This window comes from Aotus nancymaae, unplaced genomic scaffold (genome assembly GCF_030222135.1).
Source record: "Aotus nancymaae isolate 86718 unplaced genomic scaffold, 86718_ANA_hifiasm-v0.15.2.pri h1tg000049l, whole genome shotgun sequence".
In the NCBI taxonomy this organism is placed as follows: domain Eukaryota; kingdom Metazoa; phylum Chordata; class Mammalia; order Primates; family Aotidae; genus Aotus; species Aotus nancymaae.
Window position 1 is genome coordinate 28234914 of NW_026988463.1, and position 26553 is coordinate 28261466.

Genomic DNA, 26553 nt, shown 5'->3' on the forward strand with positions numbered 1-26553 from the left:
TTGTTTAGAATATGAATTCCAGGAGGAATTCAGCTTGTTCTGTTCAGCTTGTTCATATTCTTTGGCCAGTCAAAGAAACCAGTGGGTGACAAATGGCACCTTTTGGATAGAGTTAGTGGCTTTGATGGTTTGGTCCAGGAAGCTGGGGAGGAGGGGTGGGCAGGCTGTGGGCAGTCCTGGGAGGAAGGTCAGGCAGGGCTGTGTGTTCACTGAGCCTCCGCCCTCTTCCTTTGAATCTCTGATAGACTTCTGCCTCCCACTTCTCTTTTTCTGCCCTTCCTTGCTTTGGTGACTTCCTTCAGGTTGCTCAGTGGTGCCTGCAACCCCTGGTTCACCTCCTTCGAGGTTCTGGCTCCTTCCAGCCATGGCTCGCAGAGTCCTTCTGTTAACAGGTACCTGGGGGTGGGGCGGGGGCTCTGGGTGGGGAGGAGGGGAACTTTTGGATCTGTGAGTGAAAAGGGGGGCCAGAATATGTAGGAGTCCATCTGGGGAGAGGCAAAGGGAATTTCAGGAAGGAGAAAGGATTCAAGAAGAAGCAGGGAGAACAGCTAGATGCAGACGGGCTGACCAGGGAATCCTGGACGAATGGCATTCATGGACTGTGTAGGGCTGCTCGGCCAGTCGCTTGCTTCACAGACCCAGGGAGGAGAGGTGACATGGAGCAGGGCGCATAGCAGGTGAGAGACCCCCTTCCTGAGTGCTTCCTCCTGGACCCCCTCTCACTGTCTCCACTTTGCCTCCGGCTCTCCTTTCCAAGGAACCCGGCATGTTTGTTGAACGACTGATGAATCAAAATGATTCGACTTTGTTTCCTTTTATATGGAGAATGAAATTCTCCACAAAAGGGAAGGAAATGCTTAAGACTTGCATAGGAAGGAAATTATCTAATTAAGCACGTATAGAAACTTGATCATTGGGCAAATCATCGTGGTGGTGACACTGGGGGAAGAGGCCATCTGGGTGCTCAGAGGGGAGGCTGGAATTCAGAGCCTGACTGGACATACCCACGACGGTGGTTCCTAGGTCAGGAGTCAGCAAACTCTCACCTGGGAGCCCCATATGGCCCATCACCTGTTTTTGCACAACCCGCCAGCCAGGGGTTGAAGACGAACACTGATAATTGATTTGATGATAGGGAGCATCACACCCAAAGAATTCCATTTGTCCCATTAGTAAACCCGTATTACAAACAAATTGTACTCAGTCATTACATGTGGACTTTCCCTAATGGCAAATTTGTGGAAGTGTATTTTCTGTCTTGTTATATAAGTGCCTGTGCAACATAGTCTATCAGCCTCCTGGCCTGCAAAGCCCAAAATTTACTACCTGGCTGTTTATAGAAAGAGTGTGCTAATTCCTCCCCCAGGCTATCAGAGCTGGACCTGGGAGGCAGATATCTGGAAGGTGGGTTAGTCAGGGTAACTGAATGGATGGGAAGGGGCGTGGAGCAGGAAGATGTGCTGCTATCTTTTTCTCTTCTTTTCTTTTCTCTTTCCCTCCCCTCCCCTCCCCTCCCCTCCCTCCCTCCTTCCCTTCCTCTCTCTTTCCCTCCCTCCCTCCCTCCCTCCCTCCTTCCTTCCTTCCCTCCCTCCTTCTTTCTTTCTTTCTTTCTCTCTCTCTTTCTTTCCTTCTTTCTTTCTTCTTTCATACAGGGTCCTGCTCTGTTGCCCAGGCTGGAGTACAGTGGCATGATCATGGCTCACTGCAGCCTTGACCTCCTGGATTCAAGCCATCCTCCCACCTCAGCCTCCTGAGTAGCTGGGACTGCAGGCATTCGCCACACCTAGCTAATTTTTAATTTTTTAATTTTTTGTAGAGATGGGATCTCACTGTGTTGCCCAGGCTGGTCTTAAACTCCTGGGCCCGAGTGATCCTCCCACGTCAGCCTCTTAAAGTGTTGAGATTATAGGCATGAGCCACCATGCCCAGCCATTGCTTCTTTTAAATTATTATTATTTTTCATTTTTTTTGTGTGTGTTGTTTTATTTTGAGATAGGATCTCTCTCTGTTGCTCATGCTGGAGTGCAGTGGGACAATCAGGGATCACTGCAGCCTCAACTTCCTGGGCTCAAGTGATCCTCCTGCCTCAGCCTCCCAAAGTGCTAGGACTGCAGGCATGCGCCCCTGTGCCTGGTGGGCATGCCACTTTCCTCTGCTTGACACTTGCCCCCTTCTCCCCTTAGCCTTGGCCTTATGTCATGGGTTCAACCTGGACACTGAAAACGCAATGACCTTCCAAGTGAACGCAACGGGCTTCGGGCAGAGCGTGGTCCAGCTTCCGGGATCCAGGTGAGACCCTCAGGTGAACCCCCGTCTCAGTGATTTCCCTCCAAGACTTACTCATCTGAATAAAATTGGTGATTTCCTTGAGAGATTTTTTGAATAGATAAATCAATTCAAAAGATACATCAAATTTGTCATTTGAATTTATAGCTTTCTCAATTCAAAAGATGCAAAAGGTTGTAAGAGTAAAAATCTCTTCCTCACTCCCTTCCCCCAGTTCCCCTCCCAGGAGGAACCTGGCGAATGGCGTCTTGTGTGTTCCTTTAGGGAGACTGTGTGTGCACAACACAGACGTGCTCCCCCTCCACCAGCACAGCATGTGCAGCACGCATTGTACTGAAATTAACGCCGGCCTGCAGCTGCCACCTATTTTTGTGAATAAATTTTATTGAAAACAACTCTGTCCATTTGTCACTTACTGTTTATTGCCCTCCCTCCCTTCCTCCCTTCCTTCCTTCTTCCCTCCCTCCTTCTGTCCCTCTCTTCCTTCCTCCCTCCCTCCCTTCCTTCCTTGCTCCCTCCCTCCCTTCCCTCCTTTGCCTCTCTCTCTTCCTTTTCCTTTCCTGTCCTATTCTTTCCCTCCCTCCCTCCCTTCCTTCCTTCCTCCCTCCCTCCCTCTCTTCCTTGCTCCCTCCCTCCCTTCCCTCCTTTGCCTCTCTCTCTTCCTTTTCCTTTCCTGTCCTATTCTTTCCCTCCCTCCCTTCCTTCCTCCCCCACCTCCCTTCCTCCCTCCCTTCCTCCCTCCCTTCCTCCCTCCCTCCCTCCTCCCTTCCTCCCTCCTTCCTCCCTTCCCTCCTTTCCCTCTCTCTCTTCCTTTTCCTTTCCTTTCCTTCCCTCCTCCCCTTCCCTCCCCTCCCCTCCCCTCCCCTCCCCTTCTCTCCCCTCCCCTCCCCTTCTCTCCCCTCCCCTCCCCTTCTCTCCCCTCCTCTCCTCCTTTCTGACATGGTCTTGCCCTCTCACTCAGCCTGGAGTGCACTGGTGCAATCATAGCCCACTATAGACTCAAACTCCTTGCCTCAAGCAATCCTCCCACCTTAGCCTCCTGAGTAACTGGCACTACAGGCCTGTGCCACCATGCCTGGCTCATTCTTGATGTTTTTGCATAGACGAGGTCTCTGTTGCCCAATCTGGTCTCAAACTCCTGGCCTCAGATCATCCTCTTGCCTGGGCCTCCCAGCGTGCTGGGATGATGGGTGTAAACCGCTGCGCCCGGCTATGGCCACTTTCGAGCTGTAATGGCAGAATCTAGTAGCTGTGACAGAGACTATATGGACCTGAGTTTAAAGCATTTACCTTTACATAAATAGTATTTGTGAAGGTGATAGTAGCTTTCCAGAAGTGGGGGCTGGTCTCTGCTCTTTGCTTTATGTCCTATAGAAAAGCCTGGTGATTTGACCAGCTAAGTCCATGAATTCCATGTTATGCTTGCATTGCATGCCACAATTTGGAGGTAGTATAATTTACTTTTTTTTTTCTTTTTTGAGACAGAGTCTTGCTCTGTCACCCACACCGGAGTGCGGTGGCGCGATCTCGGCTCCCTGCAACTTCTGCCTCCTGGGTTCAAGCGATTCTCCTGCCTCAGCCTCCCCAGTTGCTGGGATTACAGGCGCCCACCACCACGCTCAGCTAATTTTTGTATTTTTAGTAAAGACAGGGTTTCACCATGTTGGCCAAGCTGGTCTCAAACTCCTGAGCTCAGGTGATCCACCTGCCTCGGTCCCCCAAAGTGCTGGGATTACGGGCGTGAGCCACCACGCCCAGCCTGTAATTTCCTTTTACATTACATTAGTTCTCTTGTTGATGAACATTTAGATTGTTTCCAGACATTTCCTCTATGAGCAATGCTGTCATTTTGCACATCTGCAAGCCTATTTGGAAGTAAAGCCTAGAACTGGGATTGCTCTATCCAGGGGTGCATGGGCACATGCAATTTTAATAGGTCTTTCCAGAGCACCCTCTACAGAAGTGGCAACAATTTACATACCAGAAATTCATGAAATTATCTACTTCTCACCCATTTGCCAATTCAGTGTGCTATCAAACTTACTGATCTCTGCAAATCGAGTAGGTGTGAAGTGATATCTTAATGTAGCTTTAAATTGCTTTCTTTTTTATGAGAGAGGTATTTTCTTTTCTGTGAACATGTTTTTCTCATCTGTTGCCCATTTTTCAATTTTTTTTTTTTTTGAGACTGGGTCTTGATCTGTCGCCAGGCTGGAGTGCAGGGTGCAATCTCGGCTCACTGCAACCTCCGCCTCCTGGGTTAAAGCGATTCTTCTGCCTCAGCCTCCCGAGTAGGTGGGACTACAGGCATGTGCCACCAGGCCCGGCTAATTTTTATATTTTTAGTAGAGACGGAGTTTCACCATGTTGGCCAGGATGGTCTTGATCTCTTGACTTCGTGATCCACCCACCTTGGCCTCCCCAAAGTCCTGGCATTACAGACGTGAGCCACTGCGCCTGGCCCCCATTTTTCAATTTTTATTTATTTATTTATTTAATACTGGTTTGTACAAGCTTTGAATACACGGGGGAAGTAGTCTGGGGTGTGAGTTGTGAATCTCTCTCCCTTCTTTATTATTTTTCTTTTGACTTTGCTTATGGTAGTTTATCACATACAGAAATTTATTTAAAATGACTCTGTGGAGGCCAGATGCAGGGGCTCAAGCCTGTAATTCCAGCATTTTGGGAGGCTGAGGTGGACCGGTCACTTGAGGCCAGGAGTTCGAGATCAGCCTGGCCAACATAGCGAAACCTCGTCTCTACTAAAAATACACAAATTAGCCAGGCATGGTGGTGCACACCTGTAATCCCAGCTACTCAGGAGGCTGAGACAGGAGAATTGCTTGAACCCGTGGGTCAGAGGTTGCAGCAGTGAGCCGAGATTGCGCCACTATACTCTAGCCTGGGTGATAGAGTGAGACTCTGTCTCAAAGAAAAAATAAATAAATAAAATGAATGGGTGGGCCGTGCCCAGTGGCTCGTGCCTGTAATCCCAGCACTTTAGGAAACTGAGGTGGGAGGCAGAGGTTGCGGTGAGCTATGATCGTGCCACTGCATTCCATCTTGGGCAACAGGGTGAGACCCTGTCTTAAAAAAAAAAAAAAGTCGGCCTGGGACTACAGTTATGTACCACCACACCTGGCCAGTTTTTAAAAACATATTTTGTAGAGATGGGGTCTCGCTATGTTACCCAGGCTAGTGTCAAACTCCTGGCCTCAAGCAATCCTCCTGCCTCAGCCTCCTAAAGTGCTGGGATTACAATGGTGCCCAGCTTAAATTGACCTATTTTTATTTTATTTTATTTTTTATTTTTATTTTTTTTGAGACGGAGTTTTGCTCTTGTTACCCAGGCTAGAGGGCAATGGCGCGATCTCGGCTCACTGCAACCTCTGCCTCCCAGGTTCAAGCAATTCTCCTGCCTCAGCCTCCCGAGTAGCTGGGACTACAGGCACGCGCCACCATGCCCGGCTAATTGTTGTATTTTTAGTAGAGACGGGGTTTCACCTTGTTGACCAGGATGGTCTCGATCTCTTGACCTCGTGATCCACTCGCCTCGGCCTCCCAAAGTGCTGGGATTATAGGCGTGAGCCACCGCGCCTGGCCCTGACCTATTTTTATTTTTAAAATTTATGTATTTATTTTTTGGGACAGAATCTTGCTCTGTCTCCTAGGCTGGAGTATAGTGGTGCTATCTAGGCTCACTGCAACCTTTGCCTTTTGGGTTCAAGCAATTCTCTTGTCTCAGCCTCCGGAGTAGCTGGGACTACAGGTATGCGTGGCCACGCCCAGCTAATTTTTTGTACTTTTAGTAGAGATGGGGTTTCACCATGTTGCCTAGGCTGATCTTGAACTCCTGAGCTCAGGCAATCTGCCTCCCTTGGCCTCTTAAAGTGCTGGGATTGCAGGTGTGAGCCACTGCGCCAGGCCCTCTTTTTAAACGACTTCTGGTTTTTGTGTCATTCTTAGGAAGACCTTTTCTCATTCTGAGCCTTAACATTTTCCCATGTTTTTCTTGCTAATTCTTCCTCCTAGGCATAGGAATTCAGAAATCCGGGTGTGGGCCCCCACTTTCCTCTGGGTGGCAGAACTTCTGTGAGAGTTTTCTCTTTCCCACTTCTCCCCGCAGGGTGGTGGTCGGAGCCCCCCAGGAGGCAGTGGCTGCAAACCAAACGGGCGGCCTCTACCAGTGCGACTACGGCATCGGCTCCTGCGAGCCCATCCGCCTGCAGGGTGAGTGACCGCCCCGCCGGGCTGGGACTGGGATTCCCCTGTGAACACACAGGACTTGCCAGGCACTCCTGTGTCCTGGGAGATCTGAGGTGGGGGCTCCGGCTCCCTTCCCTCTCCTCTGCCTGCAGTCTCTACCCCAGACAACCCCAGGCGTGTACTTTCTTTTCCAAGATTTAGGATCCCCCTTCACCGTCAGACCTCCTTGTCTTCCGCATGGAGGTGAGCCCTGCCCAGCTCTTCCACAGCCTTCTGTGTCCCCCTGAGGGTGACCATGCCCATATCTGTCCCCACAGTCCCCCCGGAGGCTGTGAATATGTCCCTGGGTCTGTCCCTGGCAGCCACCTCCAGCGCCCCCCAGCTGCTGGTGAGTGGCCCTGGATCCCAGGAGTATCCTAAGGGGGGCGTTTGGGGACCCGGGTGTGGTGGGGCTGGGGGTCTTGTGGAGGGTGGAGGTGCTGGGGTACAAGGACTGGAAGCAGGGGCAGCCCCTTCCACTGGCCTCTGCCCCCTAGGCCTGCGGCCCCACCGTGCACCAGACTTGCAAGGAGAATGTGTATGTGAAAGGGTTCTGCTTCCTGTTTGGATCCAACCTACGGCAGCAGCCCCAGAGGTTCCCAGAGGCCCTCCGAGGTGGGTTGCCTTGGGCAGAGGGAACAGATGGGCAGCAAAAGACCAGGGGAGGGGGCAGGACTGAGGTAGGTCTGCTCGAGGTCTGGACTCTGAGTGCAGACGGGTGGGGGAACTGGGTTCCATTAGAGAGAGAGGCCAGGGAGGTGCTAGCGTCTTGTACTTTAGGAAAAGTCCTTGGCTAGGCACAGTGGCTCACACCTGTAATCCCAACACTTTGGGAGTCCAGGAGTTTGAGATCAGCCCGGGCAACGTAGTGAGACCCTGTGTCTAAAAAAAGAAAAAAATTAGCTGGGTGTGGTGACGAGCACCTATAGTCTTAGCTCTGTTTGGAGGCCAAGGTGGGAAGATTGCCTGAGGCCAGAAGTTCGAGACAAGCCTGGGCAACATAGGGAGACTCCTGTCTCTACAAAAAAAAATTAAAAAAATTAGCCAGGTGTGGTGGCACACACCTATAGTCCCAGCTACTCAGGAGGATCACTTGAGCCTGGGAAGTTGAGGCTGCAGCGAGCTATGATTGCACCACTGTACTCCAACCTGGGCGGCAGAGCAAGACCTTGTCTTTAAAAAATACATCCAGGTCATACTGCAGAGGAGGGGCTCATGCAAGGTGTCATTGGCAGGAGGTGGGAATCCTGGGGACCATCTTGGGGGCTGCCTTCCACACCCCTGTTCCCCAAACCTCTATTGATTGAGAGACTGAGGCATGGATCATTTTCTTTTCTTTTCTTTTTTTTTTTTTTTTTGAGGCAGAGTCTTACTCTTGTTGCCCAGGCTGGAGTGCAGTGGCACAATTTTGGCTCACTGTAACCTCCACTTCCAGGGTTCAAATGATTCTCCTGCCTCAGCCTCCTGAGTAGCTGGGATTACAGGTGCCCACCACCACACCTGGCTAATTTTTGTATTTTTAGCAGAGACAGGTTTCACCATGTTGGCCAGGCTGGTCTTGAACTCCTGAGCTCAGGTGATCCACCCCCCTCCGCCTCCCAAATTGCTGGGATTACAGGCGTGAGCCACCGCATCTGGCCAGAGTTTTTGTATTTTTTTGTAGAAGTGATTTTGCCATGTTGCCCAGGCTGGTCTTGAACTCCTTGGTTCAAGAGATCTTCCTACATCAGCCTCCCACGGTGCTGGAATCACAGGCGTGAGACACTGCGCCCAGCTCAGCATCTCTTGAATCACTTGTTTTCTCTCCAGGACATTTAACTTCTCCCTTCTTCTGGCTGTAAACATGCTCATTCTACCTGTATCTGAAAACGATCAACCACCAAAATTGATAGCCATGAAAACAATCTTCTCTCTTCCAGCCTCCTCCTCACCTCCTACCATCTCTCTCCACCCTCACCGCCCAAACTTCTGAGTGCATTCTCTTCACCCCAGCCTGCCTCCTCCACCTTCCCTCTCCCGCTCGGGACACTGGGTTCTCGGTGCTCTTTTCACCCACGTGTTCTTCTTGTCTGAAATCACTCAGTTCCGTGGCTTCAGCTAACGCCTCTATCTCTCCCTCTTTGGACCTCACTCTCAGGGCTTCAAGACTACTTCTTTAAAAAAGTTTTCATTTATTAAAAATATATAATACATATACTTGGTTCACAATTTGGAAGGGGCTAGGTGCTGGTAGCTCCTACCTGTAATCCCAGCGCTTTGAGAGGTCAAGGCAGGAGGATTGCTTGAGGCCAGGAATTTGGGACCAGCCTAGGCAACATAATGGGACTCCGTCTCTACAAAAAAAGCAATTAGCCAGGCATGGTGGTGTGTGCTTGTGGTCCTAGCTATTCAGGAGGCTTCGCAAAGTGCTGGGGTTACGAGCATGAGCCACTGTGCCCTGCCGGTCTTTCTGAAATACAAAACAAGTGATCTCACTTCCTTTGCTAAGAATTCCATAGCTCCCCATTGCCTGTGGATAAAGTCAAGCTTTTTGTTGGAGTTGAGAGACGCTTGCCCGCAGTTCTCTGCTTGATGTCACAGCTGCATCTCCATCACCATCACATACATTTACCCCTGCAGTGCCATTTCCATTGAACAGCATTCCTGGATTCTGCCAGAATCCTTTTGACGCCCTTGTCCCAGTCTCAACTGGGACAGAAAGCATACTCCGCCCAAGGGGTTCACCTTGCCGGCTCCCTAGACAGCTGATTCATCAAGACAGGGGAAGTAATTTACTCAGAGCCACTGTGCAGGAGACTAGAGTTTCATTACCACTCAAATCGGTCTCCCTGAGCGTTCGGGGAGCAGTTTTTAAGGATAACTTGGTGGGTAGGGGCCAGCAAGTGAGCCATGAGTGCTGATTGGTCAGAGGTGAAATCACCGGGAGTCGGAGCTGTCTTCTTGCATTCAGTCGGTTCCTGGGTGGGGGCTACAAGATCAGATGAGCCAGTTTATTGATCTGGGTGGGGCCAACTGATCCATCAAGTGCAAGGTCTGCAAAATATCTCAAGTACTCATCTTAGGAGCAATTTAGGGAGGGTCAGAATCTTGTAGCCTCCAGCTGCATGACTCCTAAACCACAATTTCTCATCTTGTGGTTAAGGTTAGTCCTACAAAGGCCTCTAGTCCCCAGGCAAGAAGGAGGTCTGCTTTGGGAAAGGACTGTTATCGTCTTTGTTTAAACTATGAACTATAAACTAAGTTTCTCCCAAAGTTAGTTCAGCCTACATCCAGGAATGAACAAGGACAGCTTGGAGGTTAGAATCAATGATGAAGTCAGTTAAGTTAGCTCTCTTTCACTGTCTCAGTAAAAATTTTGCACAGGGGCCGGACGCGGTGGCTCACGCCTGTAATCCCAGCACTTTGGGAGGCCGAGGCGGGTGGATCATGAGGTCAAGAGATCGAGACCATCCTGGTCAACATAGTGAAACCCCGTCTCTACTAAAAATACAAAAAATTAGCTGGGCATGGTGGCGCGTGCCTGTAATCCCAGCTACTCAGGAGGCTGAGGCAGGAGAATTGCCTGAACCCAGGAGGCGGAGGTTGCGGTGAGCCGAGATCGCGCCATTGCACTCCAGCCTGGGTAACAAGAGCGAAACTCCGTCTCAAAAAAAAAAAGAAAAAAAAAAATTTTGCACAGGCGGTTTCAGTAAGATTTATTTACAAAGAGGGGGGTTTGTTTATAAAGGGAGTAAGTATAAAGCTGTGACAGGGCCTAAGGGAGCCATCAGGGACTTTCCAAGTCCTGGGCAAGCAGTGCCAGATCTGTTGCCACCTCTGGGCTTATGGGGTGAGGAGGGGGAGAGCTCACCAGGGTCCCAAGAGAGTCATGTGGAGTTGGCCTCCTTCCAAGGAACAGTTGGTCTTTTGTGGAGGACATATCTGTCCCCAAGCAACCTCAGTGGGAGAACACCCAGACCTCACTGTCCTTCTTCCTTCAGTCTTCTGTTGAGTCCTCTCATTGGCCAGATCCAACGGGAATCCAGAGGGCAACGGAGTCCTGCTGATGGGGTCCCAGGCCACAGAGCTGAGTGGTGATGGGTAGAAAGTGGATTTGGGGATGGGGACAGAAGGTGAAGGAGCACATTCTGCATCCCTTTATGTATGTGTGCCATTCCCTTTTCTAGAATCTACTCCTTTTGTACTTCTGGAAAATTCTTTCTTTCCCTCCCTTCCTTCTTCCTTCTTTCCTTCCTTCCTTCCTTCCTCTCTCTCTCTCTTTTTTTTTTTTGGCAAAGTCTTCCTCTGTGACCCAGGCTGTTCAGTGTCGCGATCTCAGCTAACATTTGTATTTTTAGTAGAGATGGGGTTCCACCATGTCAGCTAGACTGGTCTTAAACACCTGATCTCAAGTGATCCACCTGCCTCGGACTCCCAAAGTGCTGGGATTACAGGCATGAACCACTGCACCCAGCTGGGGAAATTATTTCTTTTTCTTTATGATCCAGTCAAACATCGCCACGTTCCCTGATTCCTTTGGTCAGAATTAACGAAAAATTTCCATACCACTTTGTCCTGTTTGTTTACTTACTTATTTATTTTTTAGAGACAGGGTCTTTCTCTGTGGCCCGGGCTGGAGTGCAATGGCGTGACCTCAGCTCACTGCAGCCTCTACCTTTCAGGCTGAAGTGATCCCCCCACCCTCAGCCTCCTGAGGAGCTGGGACCACAGGCATGTGCCACCGTACCCTGCTAATTTATACATATAAAAAATAGAGACAGGATCCTATATTCTCATTGTTCATCAGAGGGCTGACATGCAAAAAACCCCAAAACACCAAGTGTCGAATTACTTAATTCATACTCTTTTTCCCCTTCCCTAGAGTGTCCTCAACAGGATAGTGACATTGCCTTCTTAATTGATGGCTCTGGTAGCATCAACCCAAATGACTTTCAGCGGATGAAGGAGTTTGTCTCAACCGTGATGGAGCAATTAAAAAAGTCTAAAACCTTGGTGAGGGCCCATGGGTAGGTCAGAGAAGAGTCTGCACGGGGCTGGAAGATACATGGCAACCGGGCTACCACGTTCTCCTCCCGTTTCAACTGTGGACATCGCCAAATTGGCAATCGATTGTGGTTTGCCTTCCTGAGTCTCTTTTCTGCTCTGTTGGATGCAGCCTCAGCATTCTTTCAGCCTTTTATAAAGCAGGCAGCTCTGACTAATTTTTTTTTTTTTGAGATGGAGTTTTACTTTTGTTACCCAGGCTGGAGTGCAATCGCACAATCTCGGCTCACCACAACTCCATCTCCTGGGTTCAAACAATTCTCCTGCCCCATCCTCCTGAGTAGCTGGGATTACAGGTGCATGCCACCACCCTCGGCTAGTTTTGTATTTTTAGTAGAGACGGGGTTTCTCCATATTGGTCAGGCTGGTCTCGAACTCCTGACCTCAGGTGACCCACCAGCCTTAGCCTCCCAAAGTGCTGGGATTACAGGTGTGAGCCACCATGCCTGGCCTAGCTCTGACTAATTGTTAAGGGTTGGCATGGGAGATGAAGCCCACATGTCCTTGCTGGCTGAGTTCTATTTTTATTTTTTATTTTTTTGAGATATATCTGCTTGGGGACAAATATGTCCTCCACAAAAGGAGACTATCGCCCAGGTTAGAGTTGCAGTCTCGGCTCACTGCAACCTCTGCCTCCCAGGTTCAAATGATTCTCCTGCCTCAGCCTCCCGAGTAGTGGGGATTACAGGTGCGCACCACAACACCTGGCTAGTTTTTGTATTTTTAGTAGTGATGGGGTTTCACCATGTTGAGCAGGCTGGTCTTGAACTCCTGACCTCAGGTAATCCACCCGCCTCAGTCTCCCAAAGTGCTGGGATTACAGGCATAAGCCAGCGGCTGGCGGTGTTCTAGCATTGAGGAGAGATGGGAGCTGCTGGCAGCTCTGTCTTGGTGAGGCAGGAGATTAGGGGCATCGCAGAGAAGGAATTTGGAGACTGGAGTGTTTAAGATCTTTGTGGAGCTTGCTGGGAGATGTCTGAGGGTGGGGGCTCCTTCTCCAGCATCACCCCAGCCGCCGCCTCTGCAGTTCTCTTTGATGCAGTACTCCGAAGAATTCTGGACTCACTTCACCTTCAAAGAGTTCCAGGACAACCCTAACCCAAGATCGCTGGTGAGGCCAATAACGCAGCTGCTTGGGCGGACACACACGGCCACGGGCATCCGCAAAGTGGTGTAAGCTTCCCCTTTTCGCTTAAGGCAGAGGGAGGAGGAGACACTTTTAGCTGGGCGTTGATGGATGAAGGGAGTCATTCAGATGGCTGGTAGAGGATGTGTCCCCACAGGCAGAGGTGGGGAGGAGGGGCTGTGCGTGGTGTGTTCATCAAAGGACAAGTCGTGAGTGAAAGGGAGAGTGGAGTGGGGAAGTGAGGGAAAAGTGTCTGGAGGGAGGCTGGAAAGATCGGCTCAGGCCAGGGACCAAAGGCAGCTTTATAGCCCGTGGGGAGACATTGCATGTCTGGTTTTGCAAAGTTCGCTCTGATTTCGGGGTGTGTGTAGGGGCAAGGGTGGGGTTGGGACAGAAGTGCAAGAAGCACTGAAGAGTCGTAGAGGGGCTGGGGAGCTGGTGCAGGGCTCTGGGAGAGGTTTCAAGGCCAATTGTTTATTTCTTAATTATATAATAATTATATGGCCAGGCGCAGTGGTTCATGCCTGTAATCTCAGCACTTTGGGAGGCCGAGGTGGGTGGATCACGAGGTCAGTAGTTCAAGACCAGCCTGGCCAACATGGTGAGATGGAGTCTCAATCTGTCACCCAGGCTGGAGTGCAGTGGCGTGATCTCAGCTCACTGCAACCTCCACCTCCCAGGTTCAAGCGATTCTCCTGCCTCAGCCTCCCGAGTAGCTGGGATTACAAGCGTGCACCACCACGCCCAGCTAATTTTTTGTATTTTTAGTAGAGATGGGATTTCCCCATGTTGCCCAGGCTGGTCTCCAACTCTGACTTCAGGTGACCCACCCCCGTGGGCCTCCCAAAGTGCTGGGATTACAGGCATGAGCCACCGTGCCCGGCCCCTTAATTTTTGTATTTTTTTAGTAGAGACGGGGTTTCTCCATGATGGTCAGACTGGTCTTGAACTCCTGACCTCACGTGATCCACCCACCTCGGCCTCCCAAAGTGTTGGGGTTACAGGCATGAGCCACTGTGCCTGGCCCCTTAATTTTTGTATTTTTTTAGTAGAGACAGGGTTTCTCCATGGTAGTCAGACTGGTCTTGAACTCCTGACCTCGGGTGATCCACCCACCTCGGCCTCCCAAAGTGTTGGGGTTACAGGTGTGAACCACCTCGACCAGCTGAGTCTCTATGTCTGAAAAAAAAAATTACTGTGTCATCTACTTGCATTTGACTTTGTCCCTCCTCTTCCCTGAACAGACGAGAACTGTTTAATGTCCGCCAGGGAGCCCGAGAGAATGCCCTTAAGATCCTAGTTGTCATCACAGATGGAGAAAAGTTTGGCGATCCCTTGAAATATGAGGACGTCATCCCCGAGGCAGACAGAGAGGGAGTCATTCGCTACGTCATTGGGGTATGGAATGCAGCTCTCAGGCTGACGCTTCTGTGGAGGGTTTCTATGTGGGTCCGTCCTCCCTTCAATTTACAAATGTTAATAAAATCAAAGTGACATGAGAGCTATTGCCACCTCATATACACCATATCAGCTATCTATTGCCACATCAATGCTGTGTAATAAACTATCTCCAAATTCAGTGACTTAATAAGTAAGTCTGTGGGTCAGCCGGCCAAGGGTTCTGGTCTCAGTGGCCTTCCTCACTGTCATTAGCTGCAGGTTGGTAGGCTGCTCTGCTGATCTTGGCCGGGCTCTCTCTGCTTCTGAGTGTCGCCAGCTCTGTCTGTCTGCTGGACCAGATGGCCTTGGGTAGAAACACTGGGTGACTTTGCTCTTTGGCATCCTGGCTCTCATTCTCTGGGGCTAGCCTGGGCACGTCCTCATGGTGAAGGCAGGGGAGCAAGAGAACGGTGGAGATGTTCAAGTGCTTTTTGTTTTTTCTTTTTGGAGACAGAGTCTGGCTCTGTTGCCCAGGCTGGAGTGCAGTCGCTCGATCTCAGCTCACCACAACCTCTGCCTCCCAGCCTTTTTTTTTTTTTTTTTTGAGACGGAGTTTCGCTTTGCTCTTGTTACCCAGGCTGGAGTGCAATGGTGCGATCTCGGCTCACCGCAACCTCCGCCTCCTGGGTTCAGGCAATTCTCCTGCCTCAGCCTCCTGAGTAGCTGGGACTACAGGCGCGTGCGTGTGCCACCATGCCCAGCTAATTTTTTTTTTGTATTTTTAGTAGACGAGGTTTCACCATGTTAACCAGGATGGTCTCAGTCTCCTGACTTTGTGATCCTCCTGCCTTGGCCTCCTAAAGTGCCAGGATTACAGGCGTGAGCCACCGCGCCCGGCTACACGTGCTTTTTCCTACCTCTGCGTCATGTTTGATGAGATCCATGCGTGTCAGGAGCGGTGCAAGGTTAGAAATAACCGGGTCCACGCAGGTTTATGTCTTTCCACAATGTCAGGCTTTTATTGATGCTATTTCAATCACAAACGCCACGAGCTGCATGGAATTCCCAAGGAGGCAGTTCTCCTCAGTGCGCCCTGTTCTCTCTGACACACAGGCTCAAACCACCCACAAGTCAGCCAATGTTGCAAACCACATATAATAGTATACTTAGTCAATATCTAAAAGTTACAGGTTAAACATTCCACAGCAAGCAAAGTAACATTTAACATCAGAAGAAAAAGAGAGAGGAGAAAGGATGAATGAAAAGGACTCCTGGTCCCAAGGGTCCTGGTCCCATCAGTCTTGCAAGGCAGAGTCTTTGATGTGGCTGAGTCCTCGGCGACAAATGCCAGGCTCTCCTGACAAGCGACTGTGAGGTGGTGTGAGTTCAGATGGCTGCTTTGAGTGGCTGAAAGCCTGATCCTCTTCTAGTTACAGAGCCCACTGGTGAGAACAGACGGAAGAATGTGCTTGTTTGCATCCTTATCTGATTGGGTGTAGTCTTTATTTGTTTGTTTATTTATTTATCTATTTTGAAACTGAGTCTGGCTCTATCACTCAGGCTGGAGTGCAGTGGCATGATCTTGATTCACTGCAACCTCGGCCTTCTGGGTTTAAGCGATTCTTGTGCCTCAGCCTCCCGAGTAGCTGGGACTACAGGCATGCATCACCACACCTGGCTAATTTTTTTTTTTGTATTTTTAGTAGAGATGGGGTTTCACCATGTTGGCTAGATTGGTCTTGAACTTCTGACCTTAAATGGTCTGCCCACCTCAGCCTCCCAAAGTGCTGAGATTACAGACATGAGCCACTGCTCCCAGCCTATTTTTAAAATTTGTTTTGAAACAATCTTATTTTTGTTGGCAAAATGCCCTGTGAAATATAGAATGGAGCCTTTTTCTAAGATGGAGTCAGTTATGTTAAGGGTGCTCTATACACAGTGGGCTGAAGCAAGACTCATGCTTGAGCCTAGAGGCAATGAAGGGGGCACATGACTCTGCCAAGAGCAGGAGGGCACAGCAGAGCACTGGGGGAAAGGGTTGGATACAGGAAGACGCAAGGAGTCAGGATCATCAGTGTAATCAAACTACCACAGCACCTGCGTGACACAGAAAGTGATACCACCATGGATACATGCCTTGGCATGTAGGAAATAGTTTCATATAAAGAAAAGGCTTCCTTTCCTCTAGGTGAGCTCCACACCAGGAGACGTGGCACAGCAGATGGATCAGCAGCCGGGTTTCTGCCCCAAGTTGCTTCCTTGGCACAGTGCCTTGTGCAGTGTACAACCTGCTCAACTAAACTTGGCAACTGTGTGTCCCAGGAACATTCTGATGCATTTCCTCACTTGATAAATAATGGTTCAGACTAGTTTCCTGCAGAATTGTCTTTGCCAGATGATACTACTACCCTCAGACCGTGATTTGGCCTCTGTATTTTTGGAACAGGTGGGAGATGCCTTCAACAGTGAGAAATCCCGCCAAGAGCTTAATACCATTGCATCCAAGCCGCCTCGTGATCATGTGTTCCGGGTGAATAACTTCGAGGCTCTGAAGACCATTCAGAACCAGCTCCAGGAGAAGATCTTTGCGATCGAGGGTGAGTCAGGCATCTGTGTTCCCAGAGTAGCTCCAGAGGCAGCCCCCGACCCCAGAACACATATTCCCCTCTAGAATCCAGCCCCTCCTAACCCTTGGCATCCCCCAGCATCAACTCTCTCCGCTGCGTCCAGCTCCCGGTCCCGGCCTCACTTGGTCAATTTCTTTGAAGTCGAAGAATCCATACTTTTATCTCTAATTTTGCAAATCCTGGCTACAGGTTGGCAAATTGGAGTATGGGGGAGTCAAATCCCACTCAGTATTTTTCCAAAAAATTGGATATGTTGCCAGCAGTCGTCTGTTTGGTTCACTATTGTATCCTGATTGCCTAGAACAGCACCTGGTACTCAGAAGGTGCTTGATAAATGTTTGTTGAATAAAAGGAATTTAGAAATTTGGGAATTTCATATACAGTCTGGGTTTATGGCTTATCTTGAAAAGCTGGAAGATTAGACACCTTGAGGATGCAGAAGACCACATTTCCACTTGGCAGGAAGTGGCTGGAGGCGAAGGCTGCCACCCCTCTAAGAGGGATGTATGTATCCAGCTTGACACGGATCCCGCTGGGGTCTCCTTTTGTCTGGCCACCAGAGCATTTGGGTTTTCAGTACCTGTTCTAGGTGACTCTGCTTTCTTTTCTTTTCTTTTTTTTTTTTTTTTGAGACTGAGTCTTGGTTTATTGCCCAGGCTGGAGTGCAGTGGTGCGGTCTTGGCTCACTGCAACCTCTGCCTCCCAGGTTCAAGTGAGTCTCCTGCCTCAGCCTCCTGAGTAGCTGGGATTACGGGTTCCCGCCACCACGCCCAGCTAATTTTTCTATTTTTAGTAGAAATGGGATTTCACCATGTTGGTCAGGCCAACTGACCTCAAGTGATCTGCCCACCTCAGTCTCCCAAAGTGCTGGGATTACAGGTGTGAGCCACTGTGCCCAGCCTTCTGCTTTGTTTAATGTAAAAAGTTCTCCTCTTCACAGGTACTCAGTCAGGAAGTACCAGCTCCTTTGAGCATGAGATGTCTCAGGAAGGGTTCAGTGCTGCCATCACCTCTGTAAGTGGCCCTTCATTAAATTGCGGGGATGGGGTGGAGGTAGCAAGAGAAGAGATAGGAGAGATGCAGGGGACTGAGGGCTCTTCTCTGTGACTTGGGAAGTAGCTCTGTGAGGGGCAGCAGTGGTCCCTTTATCCTTCCTCATCAACCCTGTTCTGCCCTTTCCCAGAACGGCCCCTTGCTGAGCACTGTGGGGAGCTATGACTGGGCTGGTGGAGCCTTTCTGTATACATCAAAGGAGAAAAGCACCTTCATCAACATGACCAGAGTGGATTCAGACATGAATGATGCTTACTTGGGTAAGTGGGAGGGCAGCGGTTAGTCTAAGATGGTGTCAGGATGTGACATATGACAACTAGCGTGGATGTCTGGGTCTTTCATAGGCTCTTGGGATAGATTTAAAGCCAGAAACTTCCTTTTTTTTTTGTTTGAGGTGGAGTTTTGCTTTTTTCGCCCAGGCTGTAGTGCAATGGTGTGATCTTGGCTCATGCAATCTCTGCCTCCTGGGTTCAAGTGATTCTCCTGCCTCAGCTTCCCAAGTAGCTGGGATTACAAGTGTGTGCCACCACCCCTGGCTAATTTTTTTTGTATTTTTAGTAGAGACAGGGTTTCACCACATTGGTCAGGCTGGTCTCGAACTCCTGACCTCAGGTGATCCACCAGCCTTGGCCTCCCAAAGAGCTGGGGTTACAGGTGTGAGCCACTGTGCCTGGCCAGAAACTTCCAAATTGAATTGTAATTATGTTCATAAAGAGGAATATAGCTCAGGGATCAGTTACCCCAACACAGCAAGCGTGGGGCTACCCCAGTGCTCCTACTCAAGGGGTGGGTCTGCATGGCAGAGGAGGCGGCAGGGAACACACTTCACCTCTCAGACCCCCACCTTCAGGTTATGCTGCCGCTGTCATCTTGCGGAACCGGGTTCAAACCCTGGTTCTGGGGGCGCCTCGGTATCAGCATGTCGGCCTGGTGGCGATGTTCAGGCAGAACGCTGGCATGTGGGAGTCCAACGCTAATATCAAGGGCACCCAGGTGAGTGCGGTGTGTGGAGCATGAATGTGCAAACAGAGGCGCCCTGGGGGCTTAGAGATTGTGGGAGGGGTATTCAGAGGACATGCATGGTCGTCCTGTGAAGGAGCCTCAGGGGGCTGTGAGCTGGGGAGTTGTGGGATCAGCTTAGCATTTGAGAATGCCAGGTCCGCGGTGGCTCCGGCCAGTTGTCCTGGCGCTTGAGGAGGCGAGGCTATGAGTTCAAGGCCAAGCTGGGCAATATGAGAACCTCTCATTCATTAAAAAAGAAAAAAAAAAAAAAGAGAATGCCAGGTCCTCAGCTTTTTGACAACGATAAATAACAATGCTTGCCTGTACAAAGCTCTTTATGGGTCTTCCTGTACTCAGAGCTGGTATTCAACCCATCAATAGCCAGGATAGCCATGTTAATAAAATATTGAAATAATTCCGTATTCATTGATAAATGGTAGAGTCCCCCTCACCCTTGCACGCTGGTGCCACTCCAGTCTCTTTGGGCTTCCCCATGATCCAGCAACTATGAGGTCAGGCAGGACACCTCAATGGACCCTCTAGGACCTGCTCCAGCCACGCCCCTGCTCAGCACCTGTGCAGCCCCAGCTGTTCAGTATTTTGAATATCACCCCTGCAAAAGCAGCATGGTCACATATTATGTGGAAACTGGTGAGTAAGGCAAAAATTTCTAGTCCAAATCATTACTGCAAATTCCTGAAACAGGGCTGCACCCATGATATAGTGCCTGTAGTTCTTTTTTTTTTTTTTAAGACAGAGACTCGCTCTGATGCCAGGTGCCAGGCTGGAGTGCAGTGGCGCGATCTTGGCTTACTGCAACCTCCGCCTTCTGGGTTCAAGCAATTCTCCTGCCTCAGCCTCCCAAGTAGTTGGGACTACAGGCATGCACCAACATGCCCAGCTAATTTTTGTATTTTAGTAGAGATGGAGTTTCATCATGTTGGCCAGGATGGTCTTGATCTCTTGACCTTGTGATCTGCCCGCCTTGGCTTCCCAAAATGCTGGGATTACAGGCGTGAACCACCGCACCTGGCCTATAGTTCTTTTTTTTTTTAATAATTTCAGGTGGGACATGGTGGCCCACGCCTGTAATCTTAGCACTTTGGAAGACTGAGGCAGGTGGATCACCTGAGATCAGGAGTTTGAGACTAGCCTGACCAATATGGCGCAATCCCACCTCTACTAAAAATAAAAAATGAAAAGAAAAATTAGCCAGGCATGGTGGCTTGTGCCTGTAATCCCAGCTACTCGGGAGGCTAAGGCACGAGAATTGCTTGAATGCAGGCGGCAGAGGTTGCGATGAGCCGAAATTGTGCCACTGCACTCCAGCCTGGGTGACAGAGCGAGACTTCATTTAGATTAAAAAAATAATCATTTCAACTTTTAGATTCAGGGGTACATCGTACAGGCTTGTTACATGTATACATTGCATCTTGCTGAGGTTTTGGGCTGCAGATCCCATCACCCAGGTAGTGAGCATAGTACCCGATAGGTGCTTTTTCTTTTTTCTTTTCTTTTCTTTTTTTAGAGACAGGATCTCACTCTGTTGCCCAGGTTGGTTTTGAACTCCTGAGCTCAAGCAATCCTTCTGCCTCGGCCTCCCAAAATGCTGGGATTCCAGGCGTGAGCCACTGCAACCAGCCCAGTAGGTGGTTTTTCAACACACACCTCCTGCTCCCCCATCTGGTAGTCTGCAGTGTCTGTCATTCTCGTCTTTATGTCTGTGTGTACCCAGTGTTTAACCCCTGCTTATAAGTGAGAGCATGCAGTATTTGGTTTTCGGTTCCTGGGTCAATTCACTTAGGATTATGGCCTCCAGCTGCATCCATGTTGCTGCAAAGGATGTGATTCATTCTTTTTTCTTTTTTTTTTTTTTTTGAGATGGAGTTTCGCTCTTGTTACCCAGGCTGGAGTGCAATGGCGCCATCTCGGCTCACCGCAACCTCCGCCTCCTGGGTTCAGGCAATTCTCCTGCCTCAACCTCCCGAGTAGCTGGGATTACAGGCACGCGCCACCATGCCCAGCTAATTTTTTGTATTTTTAGTAGAGACGGGGTTTCACCATGTTGACCAGGATGGTCTCGATCTCTTGACCTCGTGATCCACCCACCTCGGCCTCCCAAAGTGGTGGGATTACAGGCGTGAGCCACTGCGCCCAGCGTGATTCACTCTTTTTTATGGCCGCATAGTATTCCGTGGTGTATATGTACCACATTTTCTTATCCAATCCACCACTGATGGGCACCTGGGTTGATTCCATGTCTTTCTAGTGTGAACAGTGCCATGGTGAACATATGAGCATGTGTCTTTTTGGTAGAACAGCTTCTTTTCCTTTGGCTATATGCCCAGTAATGAAATTGCTTTGTTGAATAGTAGCTCTGTTTTATGTTCTTTGAGAAGTCTTCAAACTGTTTTCCTCATTGGCTGGACTAATTTACATTCCCACCAACCGACAGTGTATAAATGTTCCTTTTTCTGCATAGCCTCGCCAGCATCTGTTATTGTCTTCTTTATCTTTTTTTTAAGATGGAGTTTCACTCTTATTGCCCAGGCTGGAGTGCAGTGGTGCAATCTCAGTTCACTGCAACCTCCGCCCCCACCCCCCTCCCCCAGGTTCAAGCCATTCTCCTGCCTCAGCCTCCTGAGTAGCTGGGATTACGGGCATGTGCCACCATGCTTGGCTAATTTTGTATTTTTTTTAGTAGAGACGGGGGTTTCTCCATGTTGGTCATGCTGGTCTCGAACTCCTGACCTCACGTGATCTGCCTGCCTTGGCCTCCCAAAGTGCTGAGATTACAGTCGTGAGCCGCCATGCCCTTGTTATTGTCTTCTTAATCATAGCATTCTGACTGATGTGAGATGGTATCTCATTGTGGTTTTGAGTCGGATTTCTCTAGTGATTTGCGATAATGAACATTTTTTTCCCAATTTTTTTCTGGCCATTTGTATGTCTTCTTTTGAGAAGTGTCTGTTTATGTCCTTTGCCCACTTTTTAATGGGGTTATTGTTTCTTGCTTGTTGATTTGTTGAAGTTCCTTGTAGATTCTGGATTTCAGACCTTTGCCAGACGTGGCTTGCAAATAGTTTTTCCCATTCTGTAAGTTTTCTGTTTACTCTGTTGATAGTTTCTTTTGCTCTACAGAAACACTTGTCGATTTCTGTGTTTATTGCAGTTGCTTTTGAGGACTTAGCCAAAAGTTCTTTGCCAAGGCTGGGGTCGAGAAAAGTATTTCCGAGGTTTTCTTCTACGATTTTAGTAGTTTGAGGTCTCACATTTAAATCTTTAATCCATGTGATTTCAATCTTTAATCAAGTCTAAATCTTTAATACATCTTGAGTGGATTTTTGTATAAGGTGTAAGGAAGGGGTCCAGTTTCATTCTTCTGCATATGGGTAGCCAGTTTCCTTGGCACTATTTACTGAACAGGGAGTTCCTTCCCCATTGCTTGCTTCATAGGCTTTATTGAAGATTAGATGGTTGTAGGTGGGTGGCTTTATTTCTGGGCTCTCTGTTCTGTTCCAGTGGTCTATGTGTCTGTCTTTGTACCAATACCCTGCTGTTTTGATTACTATATCCTTATATTCGGGTGGCGTAATGCCTCCAGCTTTGTTCTTTTTTGCTTAGGATTGTTTTGCATATTCAGGCTCTTCTTTTGTTCCATATGAATTTTAGAACAGTTTTTTCTAATTCTGTGAACAATGGCATTGGTGGTTTGATACGAATAGCATTGAATCTGTAAATTGCTTTGGGCCGTACGGCCATTTTAACAATATTGATTCTTTCAATCCATGAGCATGGAATATTTTTGCATTTATTTGTGTCATCTGTGATTTTCTTTCAACAGTGTTTTGTATTTCTCTTTGTAGAAACCTTTTACCTCCTAGGTTAGCAGTGTTCCCAGGTACTTCATTTTTTGTGTCTGCCTGTAGTTCTGTGTGTTTTTAAAATTTTTATCACTGGTTCTCTTTGACCTGTAATTAATGCATTGTATGGAGATGAAACCAGTTTGTCCTGATACCTGAACAGCTTGTCATAATTCTTTGCCAATAGTCAGATTCTTCCCATGGTATCTCTAAACGTTTTACAAACACCTATTGGTCATTGAATGGCGTCAGTGCCTGATACGTATAAGGGATGGCATGGGGGAGAAAGTGTTGAGGAATTACGGGAAGTCAAGTGTAGATGGGATGCCACTTCGTTGTTCTGGGTGTGTGGTCAGGACCACATGAGGAAGACTGGCTGGTCAACCCCCCACCCCACACGGGTACATGCACATGACCATCAAGGGTGATAGATGCTTAAACTGGGACCTTCTGGCAGTTATGAGAGCAAGTGGGAGGGACAGCCAGAGAAAGGCAGTAGGGAAGGCTTCCTGGAGGAAGTGGCAGCTAAGCCAAGGCCTGTGGTGGAAACACAAGAGAAGTGAAAGAAGTAGGGGGAAGAAAGGGGCCAGAAGAGGGAGAGAGCATGGAACGGAGGTCAGAATGTGGGTGTATGTGGTGGGAGGAGTGGTGGGAGACAATGGGAAAGAAGGGCAGGTGTGGTTTATCCCAGGTATGCAGGGCCTGTTCAACATCCCAAATATCAATATCGCGGAAATGGAGAAGCTGATTCTGAAGTTCATATGGAAACAGAAGGGACCCATATCTTGGATTTATACCTAAGTATTTCATGGCCTTTGGCACTATTGTAAATTGCACTGTTTTTTCAATTTACATTTCCATTCGTTCAATGATATAGAATGCAACTGATTTTTACATATTGATCCTGTATCCAAAACAGTCTTGGAAAAGGGGAACAAAGTTGGAGGGTTCACACTTCCCAATTCAAACTTTACAAATCTATAGAGCCAGAAAGTAAATTAGTGGTTTCCAGGGGCTGGGGGTTGGGTTGGGGATTGGAAGTGACTGCTAACAGATACAGAATTTCTTTTTGGGAAGATGAAAATGTTCTGGGGGTAGTGGTGGTGATTATACAACATTGTGAATATACTAAAACCCACTAACCTTATACTTTAAAATGGTAAATTTTATGGTATGTAAATTTAATCCAAATTATAAAAGCTACTTTAAAAAAAATCAATGTGATTCACCATAACAGCAGATTAAAGGGGAAAAAGTACGTAACTACCTTAACAGATATAGCACTATAATTTGACAACATACGGCATCCTTTTATGATTAAAAATACTCTCAGCAAACTAGGAACCAAAGGGAACTTCCTCAACCTGAAAAAGAGCATTTACAAACAACCTCTAGCAGGCATTTTACTTAACAGTGAAAGAGAATGCTTTTCTCCTAAAATTGGAAACAAGGCAAGAATGTCCACTTTTATAATTCCTATTCGACATTGTACCGGAAGACCTAGCCAATGCAATAAAGTAAGAAAAAGAAGAAAAAAAATACAGAAAGGAAGGGAAGAAATAAAACCATCTCTATTTGCAGATGATATGATGGCATGGAAAGTTCCAAAGAATCTATAAAAAAGCTATGATAATGGGTTTTTTCAGTGAGCTCTCAGGATACAAGATCAATGTATAAAAATCAGTTTTATTTTTATAATATAATTGAACAATTAGAAATTTAAATTAAAAAGTACCATTTACAATAGCATCAAATACCTTGAAATATTTAGGTATAAATCAAACAAAATGTGTATGATAATTTTATGCTGAAAACTACAAAACACTAATGAAAGAAATAAAAGACCTAAATAAATGGGGAGATACACTGTGGTCATGGATTTGAATATTGGAATTCCAATATTGTTAAGGTGTCAATTCTCCCTGAGTTGATCTACAGATTCAATGCAGTGAAAATTGTGGATAATATTCCATTGTGCACATGTACTACATTTTCTTTACCTATTTGTCTGTTGATGGACACTTAGGTTGATTCTCTATCTCAGCTATTGTGAATAGTGCTGTGATAAACATGGGAGTGCAGTTATCTCTTCCATATACTGATTTCTTTCCTTTGGAGATATACCCAGAAGTGGAGTTGCTGGATTGTATGGTAGTTCCATTTTTAGTTTTTCTAAGGAGCCTCCATACTGTTCTCCAAGTGGCTTTACTAATTTACATTCCCACCAACAGTGCATGGAAGTTCCTCTTTCTCTGCATCCTTGCCAGCATCCATCAGTATTTGTATTTTCAATAAAGCCCTTTTAACTGCAATGAGATGATATCTCATTGTGGTTTCTATTTGCATTTTTCTGATATACAAAGGAATACTATTCAGCCATAAGAAGAATGAAATCTTGTGATTTGCAATAACAGGATTGGAACTGGAGGACATTATGTTAAGTAAAACAACCTGGGCACAGAAAAACAAATATTACATGTTCTCACTCATATGAGAAAAAATGGATCTCATGGAAGTAGAGAGTAGAATGATGGATACCAGAGATTGGGAAGGGTAGTGAGGAGGATGGGGTAAAGAGGAGATGGTTAATGGATACAAAAATACAGTTAGTTAGGAAAAATAAGACCTAGTGTTTGGTAGCACAGTAGGGTGACTATAGTTAACAATAATTTATTGTATATTTCAAAATAACTATAGGAATGGAATTGGAATGTTCCCAAGAAAAGACATGATAAATGCTTGAGGTGATGGATATCCCAGTTACCCTGATTTGATTATTACAAATTGTATTAAAATATCAAAATATCACATTTTGCTTGTATCAAAATATCACATTCCCCATAAATGTGTGCAATCACTATGTATTCATAAAAAATTAAAAATCCTGGAAGTATATTTTGCTGAATGTAGAATTTAGCCAATTCTAAAATTTATATAAAAATAAAAATGTAGACTATCCAAAAGAATTTTTTTTTTTTTGACAGGGTTTCACCATGTTGGTCATGCTGCTTTTGAACTCCTGACCTCAGGTGATCCACCCGCCTTGGCCTCCAAAGTACTTGGATTATAGGCGTGAGCCACCACGCCCGGCAATCCAAAAGAATTTTGAAAAGAATCTAGATAAATACCATTAAAGTAGCTGTCACTTTTTATTTATTTATTTTTTAAAAATTAGATCAATATTTTATTATTATTTTTTAACTTTGACTTTAGGTTTGAGGGTACATGTGAAAGTTTGTTATACAGGTAAACTCATGTCATGGGGGTTTGTTGTACAGATTATTTTATCACTCAGGTATTAAGCCTAGTACCCTATTTTCTGCTCCTCCCTCCTCCCACTCTCCACCCTCAAGTAGACCCCAGTGTCTGTTGTTTCCTTCTTTGTGTTCATAAGTTCTTTTTTTTTTTTAATGTGTATTTTGTTGCATTTTAGGTTTTGGGGTACCTGTGAAGAACATGTAAGATTGTTGCATAGGTACACACATGGCAGTGTGGTTTGCTGCCTTCCTCCCATCACCTATATCTGGCATTTCTCCCCGTGTTATCCCTCCTCAACTCCCCATCCCCTGTAAGTTCTTATTTTTTAGCTCCCAGTAATGAGTGAGAACATGTAGTATTTGGTTTTCTGTTCCTGTGTTAGTTTGCTAAGGATAATGGCCTCCAGCTCTAACCATGTTCCCACAAAAGACATGATCTTGCTCTTTTTTATGACTGCATAGTATTCCACGGTATATATGTACCACATTTTCTTGATCCTATTTATCTTTGGTGGGCATTTAGGTTGATTCCATGTTTTGCTATTGTGACTAGTGCTGCAATGAATATTCACGTGCATGTGTCTTTATGGTAGGATGATTTATATTCATCTGGGTATATACCCAGTAATGGGATTGCTGGGTTGAATGGTAGTTTTGCTTTTAGCACTTTG

General features: G+C 47.4%; 1 protein-coding gene across 3 annotated transcripts in view; it reads left to right on the forward strand.

The window, feature by feature from the left end:
• Positions 1–264: 264 nt before the first annotated feature.
• ITGAM (integrin subunit alpha M) overlaps positions 265–26553 on the forward strand; it is a 60374-nt gene continuing 34085 nt past the window's right edge. The window contains exons 1-12 of one of the 3 annotated variants that reach the window (XM_064362679.1): positions 265–392; positions 2184–2289; positions 6413–6516; positions 6810–6880; positions 7029–7146; positions 11393–11523; positions 12602–12747; positions 13945–14098; positions 16527–16677; positions 17648–17721; positions 17891–18020; positions 18611–18753. In XM_064362679.1, coding sequence (XP_064218749.1) covers positions 365–392; positions 2184–2289; positions 6413–6516; positions 6810–6880; positions 7029–7146; positions 11393–11523; positions 12602–12747; positions 13945–14098; positions 16527–16677; positions 17648–17721; positions 17891–18020; positions 18611–18753 — 1356 coding nt within the window. In that variant the 5' untranslated portion in view covers positions 265–364. Of the gene's footprint in view, positions 393–2183; positions 2290–6412; positions 6517–6809; positions 6881–7028; positions 7147–11392; positions 11538–12601; positions 12748–13944; positions 14099–16526; positions 16678–17647; positions 17722–17890; positions 18021–18610; positions 18754–26553 lie in introns of those variants that run through there. The other 2 variants (XM_064362681.1, XM_064362680.1) reach the window with 2 other exon arrangements.